Genomic DNA, 20,579 nt, shown 5'->3' on the forward strand with positions numbered 1-20,579 from the left:
ATCCCGCTCAGTATGCTAGTCATGTCATCGTAGAAAGTAGTCCCGCGGCCATCGCACCGCTATGCATCGTACACTCTCGCCCGCCTCGGTCCCTGCCATCACGGCTGCGACGCCCTCTTCGGCTCCGCAGCCTCCCTCGCCCCCGCGTCCTTGGCATTCATCTCCCCCAGCAACGAGCGCACCCTCTCGATCCTCCCCACGGCGCCCTCGAGCCTCTCCAGCCGCCGTCGCTTGTCCTGGTCCCGCTTCTCGAGCGTCTCGACCCGCTCCTCGAGCCTCGCGCGCGCCCGCCGCTCCGTCGCGACCATCTCGTTGGCCTGCTCGAACAGGCTCACGCTCAGCTCCTCGACCTCCTGGCTCGTCGTGCTGAGCCGGCTCTCCGCCGCCAGCCGGAGGTTCTGCTCCCTGCTCAGCGCCTCGCGCAGGTCGTCCGTCGACGCCGGGTTGCCCGCGCCGGCGGCCGGAGGTGACGGGGTGCGCAGGTTCGGCGTGGATTTCATGCCGCGCGGGCTGAGGAGCTGGGACAGCCTGTTTGCGCCGCCGGAGAGGAAGCTCGTGCGCGTGGGTGACGGGGTCGGGGCCAGCGTAGGGGCGGCGGCGAGGGATGTGGAGGTCTGCGAGGTGGCTATGCGCAGGCGTGTGAGTTCGTCTTCGTAGTCGGCCCAGCGGTCGACGGCGGCGGCGGCTTTTTGGTTTAGCAGGCGGACTTGGGCCTCGAGGTCGGCGATGCGGGACTGCGCTTCGAGAAGGGCAGGCGGGGGCTCGAGGACGACGCCGCAGCTGGGGCAGGAGTGCTGCTCGGAGCGGTCCGTCGAGAGGGAGAGAGTCGGCGGCGGCGAGGGCACTGCGGCGGCGGTCATGGTCATGGTTGCGCTCATGGCTTGTGTTTCGCCGGGTCGTCGCTGCGGTTATGGTGTATTTGCGAAGTGTAGTTGAGAGGAGTATGGTATAACGCCCAAACGGGGACACGGCGGAGGAGCAGGAGGACGAGGAAGGATCAAGCTCCTATTTAGGTTATGTTCGAGTCGTCCGGGTCGGTCCAAGTGCTGGTGGAAGAATAACAAAGCGGGGCGTAGAGTTTGAGAGGCGTGGACGTTGAGGTGCGCGGCGTTCGTGAGGAGGGGGTCTGGATTGCGAGGGGTGGTGGCAGTGGTGGGCGCACGATCATGTGTAAGTGGGAGGTCTCTATACCAGAAAAGTGCGGTGGGATTTGCTTGCGCTTTGAGCTTCTGGACAAAAGAGATTCGTCTCGGCCTCTGCGCAGGTGTGCATCCGAACGTCTCTGACAGCAAGGGAAAGTAAGATGTCAGAAGAGAAGCAAACGGGTGTTGGGCATTCGCAACGAGGGAGAGAAAAAACTCATCTGCCTGAAATCCTGCCCACATGCCACCTTAGCCACCGGCTTTATTGTGTGACACCACTACCTTTTTTGGGCCGTCCCTTGACCCAACACACAGCGAGGGAAAACCCACGACGCGAACGGGTTCACTGCGCCTCCTTGCTTTCGTGGGTGGTGGGAATGGGGAATCAATGAGAGGACCGGGGGGGATTCCAACCGGGCGGAGCGGCGGGGGGATGCCATAAACGGCGTCGGACGATTGGGCGAGGAAACCCAATTTGGGCGACAAAGACGGGACAGGATCGCTCCACTCCCGCGTTCCAGCAACCTCCTTGGATGCACCGCTCTACCAAGACAGCAGGGAGAGAGAGGGACGGGAATGGCCTGTGAGTTTGCTTAATCTTGCTTCATTTCTTGCCTCTCATGTCTTTGGCGGGCCGCAACCGTTCGACTCGGGAAGCAGGTCACACGTCTTTCCTCGTTGCGTTGATTGATTATTTAATTTAAAGGTCAGGTCAACTGCGGAATGCCTGGCTATGTGTACCCATGCCGTCCTTGTCATGACGGGAACGACAAAGTCGGGGGTGACGGGTGATGGGTGATGTGCTGTCCCGTCTGACAACCTGCGAGCTCCCGTCGTCTTATTCCCTTCCTCCCTCCGCTCGCCCATCCTTGCGCCCCAAACCCGTTCCCTATTTTTGACAACTCTCGATCGTCGCCCTTGCATTGACAAGACTTCCACATCGGGCTGCCCATCAATCAGCCCTTTGACTTTCGGTATCCAGTGCTGTTGTCGCAATGTACACGCAAGGCACCCTGCCCGACCACATCCCTCTCCAGACGGCCGCCGGCGGTGGATCTTTGCTTTATTTTCGTCAAGATTTCATGCAGCAGCAGCTTCAGAAGAAGGATAAAAAAGCAGCGTCGGCTCAGATGGCCGTTGCACGCCCGGCAAACCGGCCCTTGGGGTTTGGGCCAAGGCTCTGAAACCGCCAACAAAACCCACCGCCATGTCGTCATGCCCGGACTCGCGTTTCGAAACGCCACGAGAGCTCTTCCCTGTTCGGCGACGAAGAGACCTCAGCCTCGTTGGCGAGGCAGAGCAGAAAACTCTATTGCCTCGCTTCCGAGCATCCTCGGCTGTATACATGGTCCAGTAGACATTGCTCGTTATGGAGCCCAAGAGGTTCTGCCCCGAAGTTGCGAATAGATGAGACGCAGACCCATCAGTTCGGCTTGGCCACCTTGCGTGGCTCCCCGACGCCCGTCTCCGGGTCCTTGTACTCCTTCCAGCTCACCGGCACCATGTCGTTGCCAGCCTCGCTGGTGGCCATAATGACGCCCAACTCATTGGCGGCAGTGGAGAGATAGTAGTTGGCCTGGTCTCCCAGAGAGATCTGTCGCATTCCAAGTCAGCCATCTACACACTCTCATCCCATCTCATCGAGGACAGCAAAAACACTTACCACCTGAGCCCGCACCACGTCGCCAGGCTTGAAGCTCTCATAGATCTTGACCTTGTCCTTCTCCGTGGCCCTCACATCCTGCGAGCGGATGACGCCCTGCCACTCCGTCTGCAATGCTGTGTCGCCGACCTGCTGGATCGTCACGATGGCCTGCTTGGGCATTAACCGCACGACGCGGCACAGTACCATGTTACCAACGTCCGGAAGCACCTCGCGCTTCTTACTGGCCCCGGAGCGTGCCACCGAGATGGTCGCCAACTCATCGGCAGACAGCTGCGTGATGCGGTTGAGGCGCTTCGTGAGGCCCGCCTGGGCCCTGGCCGACGGGATTACCGTCACATCGCCCAGCAGCGAGGCCACGACGTTGCCGTTGTAGACGTGCGTGCCCGGGCCGGCGGCGTACCGTGTCGTCGGGCCTAGGATCTTGCCCGGCACGGCGCTCTGGGGGATCTCATCCGTGGCCATACTGGATGTGTTTGCGTCTATGACGTGTGAGACTGAGGTCTGGCTGGACGTCGTATTCGTACTTGCGAGCAATCGTCGTGAGAGGTGAGATCGAGGCGACGAAAAATGAGTAAGCGAATTATGAGTTGACCCCGGTCGAGATTTTCCTCAGCTCCGTGTGTGAGGCTGAGTTTTGAAAGTCCGTCCCGTTTGTTTCGGTGGTTGCTATGGCGGTCGTGAAAACCCGAATGTCCGAAATTTTTCAGCGAGAAGCGGTCCCGCGACCCGCCGTTTGGATGAGAGGTGCTGCCCGGGGCCCCGCTATCCGGCCAGCTGCCGCTAATTGACCTGGCAAGCCCACTGTTAAGCTCTGTCAGGCCACTGGGAAGTCGAGTTTCCGGGGCGGTGGCGCAAGGCAGAAAGAACCTGGGAGGGTCAAAATGCAGGGTCCAATCTCTCAACCAAAACAATTGGCGATGCGACGGTTTCCCGCTGGAGCTCAACCTGGCCCTCTTAAATATCGCCGGTGCACCCGTCGCAAGACTTTCCAGTCCCCTCTTCCTCCTCACCACCAAACATTGCCAATTGGGCCACTACGTTCCTTCCGTTTCCTTTGGATTCCCATCTTGTGTGTGTTTAGACCCTGAGCAATCAAAATGGCGTCTCTCAGCCGGTTGTTTACGCTGGCTTTGTGGATCGGTCTCCTGACGCCCATCTACATGTTCCTTGAAAAGAACCTGGAGAAGTTCTACATCTTCGACCACGAGCACCTGCACGACCTCTCCAAGCGCGCCATCGCCGCGCACGGCAACGACACCCGGTCTGTCGTCAACTACATTGTGACCGAGCTCAACGGCATCGTCCCCAAGCACGTCAACCTTGACGAGGAATGGGTCTTTAACAACGCCGGCGGTGCTATGGGCGCCATGTACATCATCCACGCCAGTAAGCTTCGTCGCATCTTCGTCGTCTTCTTCAAACGTGACATACTTACACGTCCTCTTCTAGGCATTACCGAGTACCTCATCGTCTTCGGCACCGCCATCGGAACCGAGGGCCACTCTGGCCGCCACACCGCCGACGACTACTTCAACATCCTCTACGGCACCCAGCTTGCCTACGTCCCCGGCGCCTACGAGGCCGAGGTCTACCCCCAGGGCAGCGTCCACCACCTGCACCGCGGCGACGTCAAGCAGTACAAGATGGACGAGGGCTGCTTTGCCCTCGAGTACGCCCGCGGCTGGATCCCCCCTATGCTCTTCTTTGGCTTCGCCGATGGTCTGTCTAGCACCCTCGACTTCCCTACCCTGTGGACGACGACGCGCATTACTGGCCGTGAGATGATTGCCAACTTGCTCAAGGGCAAGTTTTAAGGAGATGGAGATTCTGGATACGAGGCGGAAGAACGGCTTCCGTCGTGACCGTCCTGGACCGACTCGAATGGTCGAGGCAAGGAAAACGTTGAGCCTATGATAGGGCACATGTAGAGCCGTGCCTATCGCTGCTCTCATCTCGAACTTTCGATTCGGTCGTTTCGAATGCTTGTGTCTATATTACCATTTAATAGTGCCGAACAGGCGGCAAAGTCACTTCACCTGGACCATTTCGTCGATGCTTTTGGATACTAGCAACCCGTGTCGGTGAGGTTGCGGTTGAAATGTTGTACTTGCAGGTGAGAGACATGCATCGAATCGGCGAACCAATTGCGCAACGGTCTCAAGCACAACCCTGAGAACAGCTCCAAGTGTGAGACCCTTGTCTTGTATGTCACGCAAGCACGCAGCCAACATCTCTTTCAGAAGCTGCCATCAGACCGTCCACCTGAACCCGATTTCCATTCCGGCGTCGTCGAATTAAAAAATATCGGAGGGGGCATCCGACTCCGATGTATTTCGACTCCACATCAACGGCCAAGCATTAGCCGGGCCAGGACGAAGGCGCTGGCGACCGGCTGCTGGTGTCGCGGACCCGACAAGGCCTGTAATACCGCTCAATTCAAGCATACATCTGGAGCAGTACTGATGCAACCATTGGCATTCTTGAGTGCTAACGGCCCGTTGGAAATACAGCCTTGAACCGGAGTTATAACAAAAACAACTCATCAAGCAAAGAGAGCAGAACGGCTAGCATGGGTCCGGCAATCTGTGAAGACTGATCCACGGAAGAAGAGATGAACACAGACCAGAGACTAGGACATCGGGAGTACCTGTGGCCCGCCACCTGTTTCTTTTGAACTGTTTCTCGGTTTGTCTGAGAGTTAGCAGATACGTGTTCCGCCTGGGTGGAATTATGTATCTGAACCAATATTTCCCGCTCGATTATGCCAGCAATGGCCCAGGACGCCACCCACATACGATCTGCTATGCATTTCAAAGCTCGGGCCATGGAGTTGGAGGGTACTCTCGTCAACACCCAAGATGCGATGAATGTGAAACATCGAAACTCAAGTCTTGTCTTCTTATCTCCTTCAGATTCTCGCAAAATGCCTGAAGAGTACAGACGTTCTGTGGGATCTGGTGCGAGTAGATGATGTTCTACCTAAGTCACTTAGTGTCTACTCAGAAGACGACACAAGGAACAAGGTCAATCATGGAGTTAATGGCAAATTTTGACAAGCAAAATATAGAAGTACAACACTCCGATCGACTTCTTCGCGTATGCCCTCTTGAGAAGTTCTCAGATTCAATTAACTCTCTCGATTGGCCTGGCGCTATTTGAACAACTCTATCCGCTGCCATCGTCCATGCTACCTGGGTTCTGGCAAAATGCGACTGAGACAACTTTACAGCGCCCACTGGAGACTTCTAACTTTCAATGGTTTGTTTCGATGGCATCGAAGCGACTGTCTTAAAGGGAATTCATGTATAAATCTGCTTCTGACGGTCACTTGGAATGCTCCACGCAATCGTTCCGAAGAAAAGAACGTCTAGAGAGTTGTTTGCGAAGGGACCTACGGCCGAGTAATGTCAAAAAGCCAACATGGCTCATTGTCCCTACTGAGTGATCAGCGTCCGATATAACGGACATATGCTTAACTCTGCTGCCGGAACACCAACCGTTGCTCAAAACATACTATGTCGTTAGAAATTTCCATACAATGAGCGGGCAATCCAAGTGGAAGATCACAATTCGACCATCTGGTTTCCATCTCATCTGGTCTCTCATACACTTGCCCCCTGAGCTCAAGCCTCCTCGACCCCAAACCTGCCGCTCTCCGAGTAGTCCCCCCCCTCCCCCACGATCTGCTACGCAGCCGTCTCTTCTTGATCGTTTTATCCTCGTCCAAGTATCCCTGCGTGCTCGACTCTTTTTGTTATCACGAGCCAATCCTTACCCTTCTTTCCCCAAGATAACGATCTCTTACCAACCCTGTCGCCCGCATGGCTCCGGACGCAGTGTTTCATACATCAGCCGGCGAGCCAAGTCCATATATATTGTTGGACACCCACGGCCGTTAGGTTATCTGGGACGACAGTGTTCAAGACCGACGACTTCATCCCGTATTTGTTATCGCAGAGCGAGAACGCAAACACGATGCCTGCCGTGGACACGATTGAACAGTCCCACCCGGGCACCCAGCTTAGGGAGACTTCCTATGACATGAAGTACTATGAGGACATCTCTCTGGACGAGAAAAGGGGAATCCAGCCCCGGCCAGATGCACCGACCGAAGAGGAGTTGCACACTCTCAGGCGAGTGTCCGATCACATCCCGTTCAAGCTCTTCACCATCGCCTTTGTCGAGTTGTGCGAGCGTTTCTCTTACTATGGCTCCGTCATCGTTGTAAGTCAAGTCGGCTCATTTTTGGGATTGACATTGCTAACTTGACGCAGTGTACGTATAACTAGGGTTTACAAACTTGACATATTCAGAACTGACATATCCAGTCACCAATTTCATCCAGCAACCCCTCCCACCAGGCTCAACAACCGGCGCCGCCCCTCATGGCCAGCCCGGCGCCCTGGGCATGGGCCAGCAGGCTTCCACGGGTATCACGACCTTCAACCAGTTCTGGCAGTATTTCATGCCCCTCTTCGGCGCCTGGGTCGCCGACAAGTACTGGGGCCGCTACAAGACCATCTGCATCTCCATTGCCATCGACCTGCTCGGCCACTTCATCCTCATTGCCGCCGCCGTCCCGCCCGTCATCACAAAACCCGCGGGCAACTCCCTCGCCGCCCTGCTCATCGGCATGATCACCATCGGCTTCGCCACCGGCGGCTTCAAGCCCAATATCAGCCCGCTCATCACTGAGCAGCTCGACATCGAACACCTGACCGTCCGCACGCTGCCGTCTGGGGAGAAGGTCATTGTCGACCCGGCCATTACGATCAACAGGGTTTACAACTGGTTTTACATGTTCATCAACATCGGTGCGCTCGTCGGACAGATCTCGATGGTGTACGCTGAGAAGTTTGTGGGCTTCTGGCTCAGCTTCACGCTGCCGACATGTATGCTGGCGCTGTGCCCGTTGGTCATGTGGTGGGGGAAGGGCAGGTATCGCGACACGCCTCCCGCGGGATCGGTCTTGGGGCCTGCTATCCGAACATTCCTTTACGCGCAGAAGGGGAGGTGGTCGATCAACCCTGTTAGGACGTGGAAGAACATGCATGATGGGACCTTTTGGGAGTCGGTAAAGCCATCTCACTACTCCGATGCCACTCGGCCGAAGTGGATGACCTTTGACGATGCCTGGGTTGACGAGCTGTGAGTCTTCCGGTGTCCTTGTATCTCGATGACATACTAACTTTGGCAGGCGTCGTGGGTTTGCGGCCTGTGCCGTCTTCTCATGGTATCCTATCTACTGGCTCTCTTACAATCAACGTAAGCCCTCGTTCTTACCCAGCCCCTATCCACATCCCACTTCTCTAACAAACCATTAGTCAACAACAATCTCGTCTCGCAAGCCGCCACGATGAAGCTCAATGGCCTCCCCAACGACATACTCTCCAACCTCGACCCCATCGCGCTGATACTCTTCATTCCCCTCTGCGACCTGGTCCTATACCCGACCCTGCGCAAGCTCAAGATCCCCTTCACGCCCATTAAGAAGATCGCATTCGGCTTCTTCACCGGCTCCGCCGCCATGGTCTGGGCCTGCGTCCTGCAGTACTACATCTACCAGCGCTCCGCCTGCGGCAACTTTGCCTCGGGGACCCTGCCCAACGGCGACCCCTGCCCGCCTGTCGACATCCTGGTGTGGGCGCAGACGGGCGCATACGTCCTCGTCGCCTTGTCGGAGATCTTTGCGAGCATCACCAGCTTGGAATACGCGTTCAGCAAAGCGCCGAGGAACATGCGGTCCATGGTCCAGGCCGTGGCGCTGTTCATGTCTGCCATCTCGGCGGCGCTGGGCCAGGCCTTTACGCCGTTGAGCACCGATCCGTACCTGGTGTGGAACTATGGCATCATAGCCGTGCTGGCTGCCGTGGCGGGTGTCATTTTCTGGATCCAGTTCAGGCACCTGGACAAGGAAGAGGACGCCATGAACGAGCTGCCCGAGGGCCACGTTGGGAAGGACGTGGTCGGTGAGGTGTCGCGGTCAGGTACCCAGGGTAAGGGAAATTAATGCCTGACTGCCCGGTTCAATCATGTTTCTCTGTTGTTTCGTTGATAGATATTTGTTGCTGTTTATACGTCGATTGGGTAGGCTGTTTGATAAGGCGTACTGGTCGGGGTGAGAAAAGCTGCATTGCTCACTATTCATAATAAAGAAGAAGTATTGCCCAACAGCTTTCATTCTGATTGTATCGGTTTCTGGGACATCTTGCGTGTACCGGCTTCATTTGCTCCAGCTGGGCTAAGTGGGAGCAGTTCACTCGCAGAACTTAACTTGGAAGAGCCTTGGAGGCCCGAACCCTTGGCTCCATTTCAGCCAAATACAGGTCTGCATAGTGGGACATTCGATACTATCGGACTCTGTATAAGGATTACTCATCGCTGGGCAGCAGACTCTCAACTAGTGAAGGCCCTTGGAAGACGAGGCCGTGCAGGTGCAATTTCAGGCGCCCCGTAACGATACAGCAGTTGATGTCCTTGATCCGAGGTCGAATAGGTGTGGGCTAGCGCGTAATGTAGAGAAGGATCAGTCTGACAGAGATCTACGCTTCGGGTTCTTATTAAATGGACCAAGATGGCTGCCTTTGAAATGCTTGTCAACGGGTTGCCAGACTTTCTCCCTCATAAACAGGTCAACAAGACTTTTCCGCAAACTAGATCACACATGTACAGTCTACACCTGAAATCAGAGCTCTCTGTGTAGCTGTTGCCTCAAATGGGACATTGATACTATGATTACAGCGTATGGCAAGCTCCCTGGGTGTGCCTGTCATCCTCTGCGTGTCCCCAGCGCAATACACCACCGATGATAGAGTACGGCGAGCTCATAAGCTCTTAGTTAAGCTCATAGTTCCATTTTTCGCCAGAGAAAGGATGATAATCATGATGCGTGGTGAAGTCGACGGTTCCGGCGATGCCGTTCATGACATATCGGGCTGTTGCCGTGGCATGGTCGTAATTTGGGATCATGGGTTGATGAGCCGGGACAGGAGCGGGTGACGTAGCCGGGAATATCAAGAACAGCCTAGAGGAACAATCTGACCGCCCAGTCTCGCGACTTGGGTCGGTCTTCTACGATACTCGAGTACTAAAGCGCCGTGCTGTCCCTGCCTGGCAAGGAGAGGGAACGTACTTGATGCCGGGGGAGCGTCTCTAAACCCACGAGCCCTTCCGAAAGAGACTCAACGAGGACGGTCTTTATTTTCACATAATGTTATCAGGAGAGAGAAAACTTTTCGGTCAACCGCAAGAGTGATGGGTCGGCTTATCAGGGGTAATTTAAGGTGAGTCGAGCGGGCTGATAAGGCGCCCTGACCGCGCTTCGCCTGACTAGCGATATGATATGCAGCGCTGCAAAAAAGACTGGCACCCGTCACGTAGTTTCATGTCGGCCATGTATTCGTGAAAGAGGTGTTATTCCAGTTCCAAGGCAGTTTGGGAGGACAAGTGACCTGGTTCAGCTTACTCCGACTCTCCGCCAAGAGCGCGATATCTATCACAGTCTGGTCATGACCCACCATCGCGTGTTTATCTTGGAGGTAAATTAATGACATGATAAGTGCAGTATCAGGGTAGAGTGGCGGGTATAGCAATGGAAGTTATATGCGAAGAATGGAACAAATGTTAAGGATGTGGGAATGCCTGCCTCTCTATCTAGCAAACGGGGGCAACCGCAGCATGCTGTCTGCTCTGCAGGGTATCTCAAGGCCCTTCAACAGCTCCTTGTATATGATCATCCTCAAAACTAATACACCATTAAACAAGCAGAGAAGGGAGAGCTCAGTGATATCACGATAAGCCCCCCGCCGGTCCAAGCACACAAGCTTCTATGCCGAAGTGGCAGCTCAGATAACGAAAAACAGGGACGGCAGGTGTCCAGTACTTTCAAGCCGAGATCATCTCAACATGTCCATTGTCTTCAACTCGTTCACGAACATGAGGGGTGGCATGTCACAATGCTGCTCGGACGATTCTTTGGCTGTCGCGACGTATCGGGGAGTGCTGGGCTTGGCTCCCAACTGGACCGACTTAGCTAAAGCCAATTCTCTACGGAACACGGTCTAATTTGTCCGTACACATCGTCTGCGGTCCGTCACGCCGGCCCGTGGATACAATACTACAACGCTACCAAGTAAAGGGGCGGCACGGGAGGTAGACGGCACTGGATCAACGCCCCTTCGGAGCGCGCGCAGCTCAACAGCTCGACCGCGATACGCCTACACCCAACGACGAGACCCGCACGAAGACTTCGCTAGCAAGCCGAGGCTACCACGGTTCGAGATCATGTATGGCCGTCATAGAACGTCACTACGAGCCCGAGATGCCCCCTGTAACGGGGCCCCCCTTGGACCGGAACAACCGCCGTCTGCCGTGCATCGAGTCAGCTGTCTGCACCTGACGGTCCGTTTATTCACTCACCATGTCTACCGTTCTTCTTCCATTGAAAAACATATTGTTAAGCGGCGGTCCGTCGTAGTGTCGCGCGCAGGTCGGCCATCACGACTACCACATGAGGGCCCCTGATCTAGAGAGTACAGAGAGCATAGAACTCCGGATGGCTATGTCGACGCCCCTCATGGTAACCGTGACCAGTATCTCACCAGAAGTGAGAGAATACTGCGCAGAAGCCGTGGGGGGTCAACACATCCTCCCATCGCGCGTGTCTCCTGCAGATTCAGGGGTAACAGGCGGGAACCAGGGAAGCCGACGCAGGATGACGGATAGGGTGCAACATACAACCCACAGCCAGCAAGTACATGGTTACAAATCAACGGTAGTCGCGACAATGGAATCCCTCCAACTTACAGCTGGAATGGTTGCCCTTCGCATCACCGTTGTGTAGATTGGAAGCGTCTTTGGGAATCGCAGTCTCTCGTCCACATGCGGGTGAATATATACCCATCAGCAGTGGGACGCGCCGGCGACAGACCTGTGTACTCACCTGCATCTCGCCGGAGCCCCCTTGCCAGTGCTATGTGATTTCTGAGCAGAAGCAGCCGGCCACGTTCATGTCAGACCCCCCACGGCCGGTGGGCACATCCATCAGAGGACTCGCATCAAAAGGGACGCCAGGGAAAAGGAGTACCGTACACCACCAGGCCCCCCAACGGCGTCGTAGAGGGTACGCCTAGTGTAACGACGGCCCCCCACCGTGCCTTAGTACATGCAAGATGAAATGGTATCTCGGGAATCGAATTGGAATGCAGTAGGGCTTGCTTTTTTTTTTTTACACATCTGGGAAGGAAAAAACGTGGCAGTGGGTTAGTCAGGGGGACATGCCGGCATGGGCGCGCCACCCGGGAGGCCGATAAGAGAGGCAAGTAAGGCCTACCCTTGCGAGTGGCATCGTCACCTAACTCCAGGGACGTTGCTCACGGCCGGTGTACATCGGGTGCGAGTCCGGTCACGAGTGCGAGTCTTCCAAGATGGCTGGGAACGCCGGCGAGGTCTGGCGCCCCCCCCTTCGGCCGAAAGACGATCAACAACATATCGGAATGCGATGTAGATCATGGGCCGCGGGTTCCACGATCGCGGGAACCAGACGTGGATCGGAACCATGGTATGAGTCGAGAGAACCGTTCTGGTTGTATTCTCTGCGGGCTCTCGGAGCAGAGGACCACGGACATTGCCCTCGTCAACGAAGGGGCCCGGAGTGATGAAGTGGGACGAACCGCCGACATCGTGGAAGAAAATGACATCAACTCTGTCAAACGCGAGTGGAAAAAAAAACCCCTTTGGCGATTTCTCCATACCGGTCCTCCCGTGACCATCAAATCCTGATTGTTCTCGAAAAAAAACAAAAACCTTGATCTCCCTTATCGGATAGCACGAACGGGGTTAACCTCAAAAAGACCCTCCCCCCTATCTGTCCATTACCTACATCTCCCTACGCAAGGCCATGCCCAACTTCAAGGGGGCCCCGGTAAATACCAGATTGACTCCGACGCAAAAAGCTTCTAGAAGAAACCTTCTGGCACACCTTATCTTCAGGGCCTTCCGTCACCCAACCCCAACAGCCTCTCACGCCCTTCGAGAGGCTCGGCTTGTTGTGGCGACTCTCTTCTCCGGTCCGATACCAGCAACGGACCGTGGCGATAAGACCATGCGAGCCCAAAGACATGAACTGCACCAGCCGGTTCCCTCGTCTCATCCCCCCCGGGCTGAACATGCAGTAAAATGAAGTCATCCCATGCACATCACAGGACCCTTGTGCAAATCCGCGGCCCCGGACGAAACCCGACGGCGGGTTTCGCCCGTCCCTCCCACGCGGCTCACCGAAACGGGCTGGCCGCCTCTCACCGTTGCCGAACAAAAGTCAATGGACCCCCACGCTGCGAGCAAGGGGTTGAGACTTGGACGCCGTGGCATCAGAACAGACACCTACAACGCAGGTGACGGTCTGGGTTGGCTACAACCGACGACAACCGCCGTCATAAATGAGGAAGTTCCCCTTCCTCAGCTCGGTTGCGTCCTCTTTCCCTACCATCTCTTTCTCCGCCCATCTTGTTCACGGCATGTGTGTGCTATGGTGGTTGGAATAAACAAGTCATATATATCTGTATATGTTGTGGTGACAGAACCAGCCGTTGGCCCATCGCCCTCCACTTCTTCCACTCCGTCCTTCTTCCCCACCGCAATGCTGTCATAAACAAGACCAAAATCAAAACACCAAATACCCGCGAGCTGTGCATTACTCGCCACCCTTTTTTGATTTTTCGTCAACCACGCAACGCCATGCCAGCCCATATGGATGATTTCGAGGAAAGAGCTGTCATCACCATCACACAAACAAGCCTGCCCAGCTATGCTTCGACTCGACCCCCACTTGGAGGAGGTATGCTGCTGGGCAATAAAGAAAATCGAATCCCCAAACGCACATTTTCCAAACCATTTCCGTCGTTTCCCCCTCCCATCTTCGTCACCCGGACGCCGCTGCATGCAATGTGTATGTCGTGTGTGGGGTGTGATGTGCTCTGGAGTCGCTCGAGCTCATGGCCGTCAAAACCAAGCGGTACCGCGTCCTTGATCCTGCTTGGATCCTTCATGCAAGCCATTCCTCCTCGTCTCTCTTCAAGCCTCTCATGACCAGACCGTCGTCCTCGTCGTCCGAGTATTCCTCCTCTTCTTCTTCCTCTGCTTCTTGCTGCACTTCCTGATCCCTCTGGCGGGCAGCTGGCACGACCTCCTCCTCGGGGGCTTCCTCCTCTTCCTCCAACATCCATGTCAGGCCGTTGGCCTGTTCCTCGAGCGGGAAGACTTCTTGCGCGTATTCCTCAAGACCCCGCGGGCCTTCCCACAGCGCCATGGACTGGGAGAGACAGTTGTCCTCCAACTCCACGTCACCAAAGTAGGGAGGCTGCTTCTTAGGGTCCTGATGGCCAAGTGAGAACAGCTTCTCCAGCGCCTCGAGTTGTTGGCGGTAGCCATTGGGGACCTTGACCTTGAGGTCGATCGGGCCTCGAATGTACTTGACCGGGCGTCCAACACCTCGGGCGAAAACCTCGCAAGCCTCGCGAGGAGTCAGCATCTCCCACGCCAGAGCAATGCGCTTAGTACGCCATTTGGACACGCCGTCCTTGAAGATTTGCAGGATGGCGGGGCCAACATCGTGCTCGGCGTCGAGCCACGGCAGCTTCACATCCTCGTGAAATGGAGCCTGCCACTGGAAGGACCCGTCGCTTTGGAGTTCCATACAGAACAGCGGGTACGGCAACGATGTGAAATTGTTGTTGTAAATGCCCGTGTAGACAAACGTCGAAGGCAGGTCGATGGAGCGCACGTACTCCTCAACCTGATGCTTGGCCGCCCACAGGGGCAGCGACGGCCAGTCCGCGTTGTAGGCGGCGTGGTCTGGCATGGAGGAGTAGACGTAATGATGCACTCCGGCGCGTTTGGCGGCATCGGCAAGCGCCTTTCCGATCTCCAACTCGTCGCCATAAAAGGTGGTGTTGATGAAAGCAAGCTGGGTGCCACGGAAGAGCTCCCTGATCAGATCGTGGTTCACACCAACACCGGAAATGGGACCGTTGGTTGTCACATCTCTGTTGTCCGGGGTGGGCTTGTGTCTAGTGTACAGCTCGCCGACAAGGACGGTGACGTTGGGGTTTGAGTTGACCTCGGTTGCTACAACACCCTCGAGGTTCCGCAGCTGGGCGCGGACATGGTAGCCAACAGCAGTGGCGACCCTGATGAAAGAGGCAGCCTGGCGACCGCTGGCGTTGATGACGGCAATCGTCTTGTTCGGGCTGGGCATCGGGCGCTTGAAGGGGCGGAATGTCAGGGAGTTGTTTCTTGAGGAGGCGAGAGGTGATGACTCGGAGTAGGATGAGCGCGAGTGCTTATGCGTCCTGGTGGTGCTGTACACCGCCGAGTCGCCGTGGTAGTGGTGATTTGAGTGATCCTGCTGCTGTTGCTGTTGCTGTTTGGCGGGGCGGATAGGGATCCCAATCCCGTTGAGTTGGGAAGGCATCAGGGTAACCATTTAGGAGTTCCCGACACACGCTGCTCTTGCGGGGAAGAACAGAAAAAGGACCGAGTGAGTTGGCAGCAGCGCAAGAAGGGTTTTGAGTCGGGAAAAAGGGTTGCTGCAAGGGCTTATCGTCAACCCCGCTATTCTCCCCCAGGAAATGCGCTGTAGGAAGGGTGTAAGTGCGGTCTTGGGTTTGTGGAGAAGAAGAAGAAGAGCAATGTAGGTGTTGGTGCTGACGCTGCCTTGCTAGGCTGGTTGTCCCGAAAGCGGCCTTGTTGTGAAGTCGGGGTTTATGGGAATGTTTTTAAAAGAGTATCAACCGTGACAAACCGATACGTAAAATCCCACCTCGAACCTATAGCAGGCCGGAGGGCTATCGCGAAATAGGGGAGGACCGAACGGGCCAAGTGCAGGCCTGGTCTCTGGTCTCTGGTCTTTGCGCACGCGAGGGTAAGAGACACGGACAGAAACAGACTGAGGGTGCCGGTGGAAGGGTGACGTGACGTGATGGGGTGAGTTCTCGGGGTAAAAAAAAAAAAAAAGTAGTGAAATGCGGTTCCTGGACCGGAATGATTCAGGAACCCTGAGGGGTGCGGTTGCGAGGGCAAATGGCGAGATAGATAGCAAACGCCGTTATCAAAATGGGAGCTCCTTTTTTCGGTCGATGGCGGGGTTGACCCCAGCAAACCGTCAGAAAGCCAAGATGCAAGAGACGGACGCACGCCTTGTCCAGGCCGAAGGTCGATCAAAAGATCTGGGGGAATGAACAGATGACAGGCTAGGCTGCGTTCGTCGGCGGAGGCGGGAATGGTGCTATCCGGTCTAGGGGGGTGTGGGAATGTGGGAGAGACAAGAAGAGGGCAGACGTCGTCGATGCTGCTGATAAGGGAAATTTGTCGGGATGAGGCAGCAACCCGCAGGTGAGAAGAGAGATATCTCGGAGCTTGTCGCACGCTGTCTCGTACTTTTACTCGTGTGTTCCTGAGGTGAGTGCCCAAGAGTTGGGACGTTGGCAGCTGCAGAAGCTGTAGAACAATCTGAGGGGGGTGCGTCTACACGTGAATGAGACGAGGCAGCTCCAACGGTGTGCGGATAGTGATGTGCCGCTCAGCGTGTAGCTGAGGGATGAGGTAGATAAGTATGCACGTGTGTGTGTGTGTGTGAGTGTGAGAGAGAGCAACAGTGAGTGCGGCGTGTGAGCATACGAGAGCAAGGAGTGAAGGGTGAGGGTGAGTGTGTGTCCCCTGCCGGTCTCAGTCAAAGTGAGAAAGCGCTGTAAGTCGACTTGCCCAGTTGGGACAACTTCGTCAGGGTGATGCGGGTGTGCGTGCTCGCTGGATTTGCTGTCGTCGTTGGGTTATCCACCGACAATCTGCATCCAAATGCTCACGGTGCAAGGGAAGTTGACCAATCGGAGTTATTAGTGGTTGACCGTGACCCTGTAGGCGCGTTCGAGTGCCACTGGCCCGATTGATTCGTGGGCTGGTCGTTTAGGGAGAGTCGCCAGGCTGGGAGGGGAGTTCGGCGTGGAGATCCGATGCGAAGCTGGGTGACTTCGGGAGGATGCTTCACAGCGGTGTATGGGTTGTTGGAAACGGGGTCGGGGTCGGCCAGGAAAGGCGAAAATAAGAGATGCACCAGTATAGTGGGTAGCGGCCGGATCAGGTGATGGTCATTGGGGTCTTGGGTCGTGTCGGTTTATCGCAATGGCCTTCTACTCGTGTCGTTGAGCGGCTCTTTGCTTGCAGGCGACAAGGGCTCGTATGCAGAGTGGTTGAGAGATATGGGGTTGACTTATGCGAAGTCGAACCTTAAGAAGGCAGGCGATCGGAGCAGAAAGTCCAGGCAGGCGATTCGAGAGGGGTTGAATAGGGATAGACCAAGAGAAACGATCCAACGCTTTCTGGGCAAAGGCAGAAGAGGGCGAGGGCCGGATGACCTCAGGTAAGGAGCATCAAAGCTTTTGATGCCGGTCCTTAGCCAGTCCGTGTGGTGATTTGACCAACTGGAAACGGACAAGCGATGCCGTGTCGTCCTGGGCCGTGCAAGGTGGTGGTGGTAGTGGTGGTGCCTGGACCGACCGATGATGAGCAAACACAGCAGCAGGACGGAGCAGACTGCGTGTAAGTCAACCAACAGGTTTGCACTTCGTCGGCGGGATCCGTGGAAGCGTTGGAGAGAAGGGCAAGATGAAAGTCCCCAAAGATAGCCGGGTAGAGCGAGAGAAGTTGGGGGATATGCGTGTGTCAGTGTGCAGAGGCAGGTAGGGATGGGGTATGCTGCCGTTTGTGCGGTAAGTAATGAATGAGGTCGGGTATCCTCGAGGCCGGCGAAACAATGACAACAACGACGACGACGACGGTCGAGTCTCGATCCAGGATTTCTTTGACAGGTGCGGCGAGACAACGGGATGAGCAAAGTCAAAAGTGAAAACGATTAAGAGAATTTGTATTTTAACCACTAGCTAGGTGAATCCATTCGGTGGACAGGGCATGCATGGGCGATGGCGCGGCTGGGCCTTGTGGCATGCCCTTTTCTGTTAATAATTGAATCTTTGGCCGGCGGCCACGAGGGCGAGCACGTTGCGTTTTTCCTTCGGACCTTGATGCAAGCGCAACAACTGGGCTCCATCGAGCGGAAACACCACACGCACACGCACACCAGCCAGCCGTCAAGCCATCATCCATGAGGCCGGAAGCAGGCCCGGGGAGGGGGAGGAGACCGAGCAACGGGGCTGGTTCAAGCTGGGCCTGCCGCTGTCTGTTTGGTTGTTTGGAGGTGATGGGATGAGAATGGAAACCAGATACATATGCACGGATGGGCTTGTTGTCCTGTCTTGCAACCACTGACAACGAAGGTGCAGAGTTGCATTACGGCGGGCTATCGAGTAATGAGCCGGAAACCGCGACTGCAAGATGGGAAGTTTCTTCAGAGTGGGATGGAGAAAACTGACACTGGGGTCTTTGTGGGATGGGACGAGATGAGAGAGAGGAAAGGGAATGGAAGGGAAGTCCACGGGGGGTGGGTTACAAGGGCGGCGATATGCGGCTACTTGGGCCGATACCGTGTCGAGGAGCAGGCACGTGTACCGTGTTACCTTTGGCAGGCCCTGGTCGATTTGCATGTCGACCAAGAAGTTCCCGTTGCGCTCTCCAGCGGTTTCCAGAGCCCCGTGCTCCAACTGTTGGAGTTGGATCTCCAGGCAGTGTGACGACCTCAGATCGGGGACTTGGTCACTGAATCGGGCAATGCATCAACGAGACCGGGCACGGCTGGAGCCCGTTCTGGAGCCCTCCCACAGCAGCAGCGGGGACCGCCCTGGAAAGCGACAGTCAGTCTCACCCCCTTCCCTATCCTATGTAATGTGCAGGCACGCTCATCACTCGGCAAAGACGAGTGAGTGCATGTCAAGAGAAAAGAAAAGAAAAGAAAAGAGTCAAGGAAAGAGGGCCAGAAGCAGTGGAGGAGGGGGAGAGGCTGCTGCTGTACTGGGACCTCCCCAGCGCCCCGTGAGCAGCGTTTTTCTCTTGTCTCCTCCATCCAGTCCTCGAGACCAAGACTCGAGCTCAAGGTTGGCTTTATTATGTAAGAGGTTGGCTGCGGTTGGCTCGGCGTCTCGCTTACATAGTTGCTCTTACCTACTGGGAAACCGCTCCTCTGCGTCTTCTCCCTTCTGCTATCACCACTTGTCCCCAGTCTTTTTTTGAATTTTTTGCGCAGTGCGGCTACTTTGCGACTATGGTAGGTACTTTTGAAAATTTTTCCTTATCTTTGGCAACAACTTTTCCACCCCCCTCTCAACCCGGCCTTCCAAGACTGCCGCCCATTTTGTGCAACCATGCCCGTGTCATGCCGCCGCCATTGTTGACTTCTGCCCGAGATAGGTACGGTAGCAGCACTCCTCGACAGAGTATCGGGATACCTCCACCGTCGGCCTCGACGCAACGCCCGCCGTACGTCTACACTACTAATTACTGTATACTCTCCCTCGTTCCGCATCAACGCCATCCAGCATTGACGTTGGGGCCATCTACTACGTATGTAACCTGTTGGCCGATGGAAGTCAATCACACGAAACCCTGTCGGCTCGACCTGCCATCATATCATCACGTCAGTCCCAGATACCTGTACTCTCTGACTCTGACCCTTTATGCTCGGCCCGCCCCAGATCAAGACAGGGCCGCCATCGTCAGATAAGAGGCACCTTGATGAGCGAGCACCCCCCTCCCAGCTTCAGGCCCAAGAGTCTACCTATCAACCTCACACGGACCTCCTCGACGAGCACGGCTGCTCATCACGGGGCCCTTGGATTTAAGCAATATCGCGCCGGTTAGCCCCCGGCGCAAATCAGGGTCTCCACACGTCGTCAACTGGCTCCGTCTTGGTGTAATCAGAGCCCATCCCGATGCCACGATCTCCTCCGGACCCTGTGCAAACTTTTTTTTTCTGCCCGGTGGCTCTCGACTCAGAGCTCCACCCCAAAGCAAATGTGATGCACGGAAATCTGCGCCGTCGAGCCCTCTACTGTTACGGATTCCCACTGCTCCATTACGGAGACGTGGAGTACCATAGTAAAGAGCCTACAACCTACGGACCGGTTACGGATGCCAATGGGCAACAACCCTGCCCGATGTTCGACGGGGTTCTTGCAGTACCTTAGTACATACATAGTACACAGGTACAAGCATAGGCCCGGTCCTGGCCCTCCACCCAGGCGGCTATGCCCCCACCGCTAGCTCCCAATGCTCTGTACGTACACTAGGTAAGCAGAAAACCCCCATAGGAATAATCGCAATCCTGGGCGACGATGGGCAAATGCGGTGCAAAATCAGACGCGCACTCTGACTCTCCCACAACCACCGCAACGCACTAGCATCTGGCCCCTAGCTTCGCTCTCTGCACGTCTGAGATCAGCTTCTACGCTGAACTACCCGTGTCACACTCGCACCGGCTGCAGCGCCTGCCTGCCCCTCCCAGGTTCAACCCAGCACCGCGACCACGCCGTCGCTTCTTTGGCCTTGAGGGCTCTTTATGCACATGGGCTGCAAAGGCGTCGGGCCTCCCATCTAATCTACATACATGGAGGCCTGGGAGCCTGCCACACGCCGGACTCATTCGTTGCATCAGCCTCACACGAATGGTGCCATTGGTCGTCGGAGTATCGTCCTTGTCAGCCCAACACCTGCTGTATGGTGCTTCATGTACTATGACGAGGGTTGGGCAGGGTCGAGACCTGCGTCCTTGTGGTCACTTCCGAGCCTGCTGCATTTCGACGCCCCGCGACATGCCGGCGGCCAGCATG

The 20,579-nt window shown here is 55.9% G+C and overlaps 4 protein-coding genes across 4 annotated transcripts; 1 reads left to right on the forward strand and 3 right to left on the reverse strand.

The window, feature by feature from the left end:
* Nucleotides 1-98: 98 nt before the first annotated feature.
* On the reverse strand, nt 99-866 carry ColSpa_01017 (sporulation-specific protein 5; the record flags this gene model as incomplete). The annotated part of the gene is made up of 1 exon (XM_049267229.1): nt 99-866. The coding sequence occupies one exon, from the start codon at nt 864-866 to the stop codon at nt 99-101; it is 768 nt and encodes a 255-aa protein (XP_049123186.1).
* Nucleotides 867-2,565: 1,699 nt separating this feature from the next.
* ColSpa_01018 (exosome complex component CSL4) lies at nt 2,566-3,270 on the reverse strand (the record flags this gene model as incomplete). Its single annotated transcript, XM_049267230.1, has 2 exons — nt 2,566-2,736; nt 2,806-3,270. 2 exons carry the CDS (start codon nt 3,268-3,270, stop codon nt 2,566-2,568), a joined length of 636 nt encoding a protein of 211 aa, XP_049123187.1.
* A 635-nt stretch (nt 3,271-3,905) lies between these two features.
* On the forward strand, nt 3,906-4,622 carry ColSpa_01019 (C-8 sterol isomerase; the record flags this gene model as incomplete). Its single annotated transcript, XM_049267231.1, has 1 exon — nt 3,906-4,622. The coding sequence occupies one exon, from the start codon at nt 3,906-3,908 to the stop codon at nt 4,620-4,622; it is 717 nt and encodes a 238-aa protein (XP_049123188.1).
* Nucleotides 4,623-13,849: 9,227 nt separating this feature from the next.
* ColSpa_01020 (nitrogen metabolite repression protein nmr) lies at nt 13,850-15,289 on the reverse strand (the record flags this gene model as incomplete). Its single annotated transcript, XM_049267232.1, has 1 exon — nt 13,850-15,289. One exon carries the CDS (start codon nt 15,287-15,289, stop codon nt 13,850-13,852), a length of 1,440 nt encoding a protein of 479 aa, XP_049123189.1.
* Between the last annotated feature and the right edge of the window lie 5,290 nt (nt 15,290-20,579).

Source organism: Colletotrichum spaethianum, assembly GCF_022836535.1.
Source record: "Colletotrichum spaethianum MAFF 239500 DNA, contig02, whole genome shotgun sequence".
NCBI classification, from domain to species: domain Eukaryota; kingdom Fungi; phylum Ascomycota; class Sordariomycetes; order Glomerellales; family Glomerellaceae; genus Colletotrichum; species Colletotrichum spaethianum.